General features: G+C 33.1%; 1 protein-coding gene across 2 annotated transcripts in view; it reads right to left on the bottom strand.

Annotated features, from left to right (window-relative positions):
* The window catches only part of LOC107646694, a 1,939-nt gene extending 291 nt beyond the window's left edge, over positions 1-1,648 (bottom strand). Inside the window, exons 1-5 of one of the 2 annotated variants that reach the window (XM_021104275.1) lie at positions 1,376-1,445; positions 876-936; positions 694-751; positions 174-323; positions 1-82 (exon numbers count right to left, since the gene is read on the bottom strand). In XM_021104275.1, coding sequence (XP_020959934.1) covers positions 1-82; positions 174-323; positions 694-751; positions 876-929 — 344 coding nt within the window. In that variant the 5' untranslated portion in view covers positions 930-936; positions 1,376-1,445. Of the gene's footprint in view, positions 83-173; positions 324-468; positions 510-693; positions 752-875; positions 937-1,375; positions 1,446-1,553 lie in introns of those variants that run through there. The other variant, XR_002348558.1, reaches the window with a different exon arrangement.

Below are 2,936 nucleotides of genomic sequence, written 5' to 3'. Positions count from 1 at the left end.
GCAACTTCCATGAGCTTCAAATGCCCTTCGTGTAATAGATTAAAAGAACCGGGTAGAATTATTTTTCTTTCTGCTGGTATCTCTGAAAGCAAAAGATTAAAAAAATAACCAATAAAAGGTGAATATAATTGTAACTGCATTAATGTTGGTACACCTGAAACATTTAACCGTACCACTTGAAAATGGATAGATTTTAAAGCCTATTTGACAAAGTTGTTCTAACTCTTGCTCTTCATTGAATTGCTTTTCACATTCTTCAGTTACAACTGATTCACTGAAATCAAGGATAGAGGTCGTTGGAACTTTGCATGCCTTTGAAATGGAAATGGATCCTCTTTCAGTTTTTTTAACACTTGACAGAATCCAGTATGGATATTTCACCTTTGATTCTATAAGTGAGACCAAAAATAAATAAGAGAGAGAGAGTAATGAATGGTTAGATTAAATACTGCACACCATTCAATTTTTTTTTTTTTCATTGGAGAGGATCCACTCCCCTTTGCAATAGCCTAGAAACAAAACAGAAGATTAAAAAAACCGACTAAAAAAAATTAAGACAAATCTAGACACCAAAATTCTTATGCATAACCTCAAAAAGTAAGAACAATAAAAATGAATAAAAGAAAATAAACAACTCATAACTGCAAATAAATAACAATAAAAATGACAACTTTTCTTCACACCTGTAACACACCTTGAGCAAAAGTTGACTGGAAACTCTGTCCTCCTCTTCTTCTCTAGTATGAAGTCCCTAAATTAGAAAGTTTGCAAAGTGAATCAATCTAAATCAGCACTTGAACCACGTGATTATCACATGTTTATATTATGTTAAGACCCATCATAGAGAACAAAGATGAGGGTATAGGTAACAATACCTTAGTAAGGGTCACTCCTGAAATCCAAAGTCGGTCAGCGGTTCTTGTCGACATATAAAATCTAGAAATGAACATAAAAGGCGGAGTTCAGATGGTACTAGTCCTCCAGTTAGGTGATAGCAAGCTAAAGTGGTCTAATAATAAGCCTAATGTGGTAGAACATAAACTTTGTATCATTGTTCATGTGTTAATATCAAACCAAGTTGGTGCTTTATTAACTAATTTCTGTTGTAGTAGATAATAGTATTTTGCATATTGTTGAACTTGTGCAGTCTACTACTGGCTTGAAAAGTGAGAACTAAACTTCAATATTCAATTGCTTCCAAAAGGTTCCAGCAGCTTCTCTTCTGGGTTAGTTTCATTACACTATTACAGTAGGTTGTGTGTTGCATAATTCAGTTTATTGGCATAAACAAGATAAAAGAACCATTCAGGAGGTGCATACAGATATAGTGATGTTGATAAGACTTTTGTAGATGGTATATAAAACTAGATAATACCTGTGCTCTCCAAGTTTAGAACGAGTGGTAGCCAAAGAACCAGTGAATCCCACACCAACAACAGGGGATCCTAATCACCAACAAGTAAATGCATAATACATTAGTTCATAACTGTAAGAAACATTTCATCGAATTCTGCCACAAACACTATAATTATCAGATAAGTGATTAAAAAAACGTGGCTTGGAAGAGCACGATTGTAAGCCAACAAAGCTATATCTTCAGCAGTCTGTTGACTGTAAAACCGAAGAGAAGAGAAGAGTGTGAGCATTGTGGAGATGGTTCTTTAAAATTGGGGATTATGATTTTTAACTTGAATTGAGGGACTAAATTGAATCAGAACAGTTTACTCTGCCACGTTAGCTAGTCATTTTTTGGCCAACGTGTCATGAAGGAGGCCAACTCAGCTTTCCGGTAGTGCCAGATGGATGGAATGTGCCGGAAGGACGAGTCTGAGTCTCGGAGTACAACCTTAGAGATGAATATGGGTAATTTTTAAGTTCAGAGACTACTATGAGGCTCGAATGCAACTTCAGGACTACTTTAAAACTTAACTCAAGATATTGGTTCATCGGGTTTTGGTTGTATCATCAGAAACTCAGTTGGCGAGTGGGTGAAATGTTGTGTTGGTCCTCTTTCATTTAGTTTAGTTCTTAAAGGGGAACTTTTTGCTATTTGGCGGGATTTGACTATGGTTTGGGAGATAGGTCTTTGTGATGTTATTTGTGAAATGGATTGTCTGGATACTGTTCTTATACAAGCTACAAATACCTCCGTTCATGCCTTGGATAAATATATTATGGGTAAAGTACTAAATTAGTTTTCTATGTTTGGACGTAATCCTGTTTTGGTCTTTAAGGTTTCATTTAATTTCAATTTAGTCCCACCTGAGATAAAAAATAATTAATGGAATGTCCTACATGACCGTAGTACAAGAACAAGGTCAATAATTTGGAGAACAAGTATAAGATCCAAAGACACAAAATCAACTGTGGATGCATTAATACATTTATTTACCATTCTCCTTAGTTCTATAAAAAATATTTCATTTAAATATTTCAAAACGTGAATCTCCCATCTCTATTAATATATAAATCGTCTCAAGGCTTTACTTTTGATAATATGTAAATCATCGCATCCTAGGACGATTTATGCATTAAATTTATTTTAGAAATGCACATAAATTATTCTAGTGCTTTGATCTTTTCAAATTGAATATAACTCGTCCAAGGAAGCATGGTTTATAATGTTTTTCATCTAAAGCAATGTAAGATAACACGATTTATGTGCAAAAGAGTAACTCACAGTATCCTACCACAATTTACGTGCAAATGAGATAGCTCATAATACCTTAACATGGTTTATAGTGTTTATAATTTTTTTTTAACCTATTTTTTTGGTTAAATTTTAAGCTAATCCATTTTAAACAAAATTTTAAGCTAATCTATTTTAAACAAAATTTGTAAACATAAAAGAGACAGAGAATAATGTAAGATAAACTTAAATAAGTATAATTTCTTTAATTTGATAAAGAAAAATATTGTATTTTTTTATTTAAGTC

The sequence above is a fragment of the Arachis ipaensis genome, chromosome B06 (genome assembly GCF_000816755.2).
Source record: "Arachis ipaensis cultivar K30076 chromosome B06, Araip1.1, whole genome shotgun sequence".
Taxonomy (NCBI): Eukaryota; Viridiplantae; Streptophyta; class Magnoliopsida; order Fabales; family Fabaceae; genus Arachis; species Arachis ipaensis.
The sequence above is the reverse complement of the archived record's forward strand: the minus strand, read 5'-3'. Positions and strand labels throughout refer to the sequence as shown.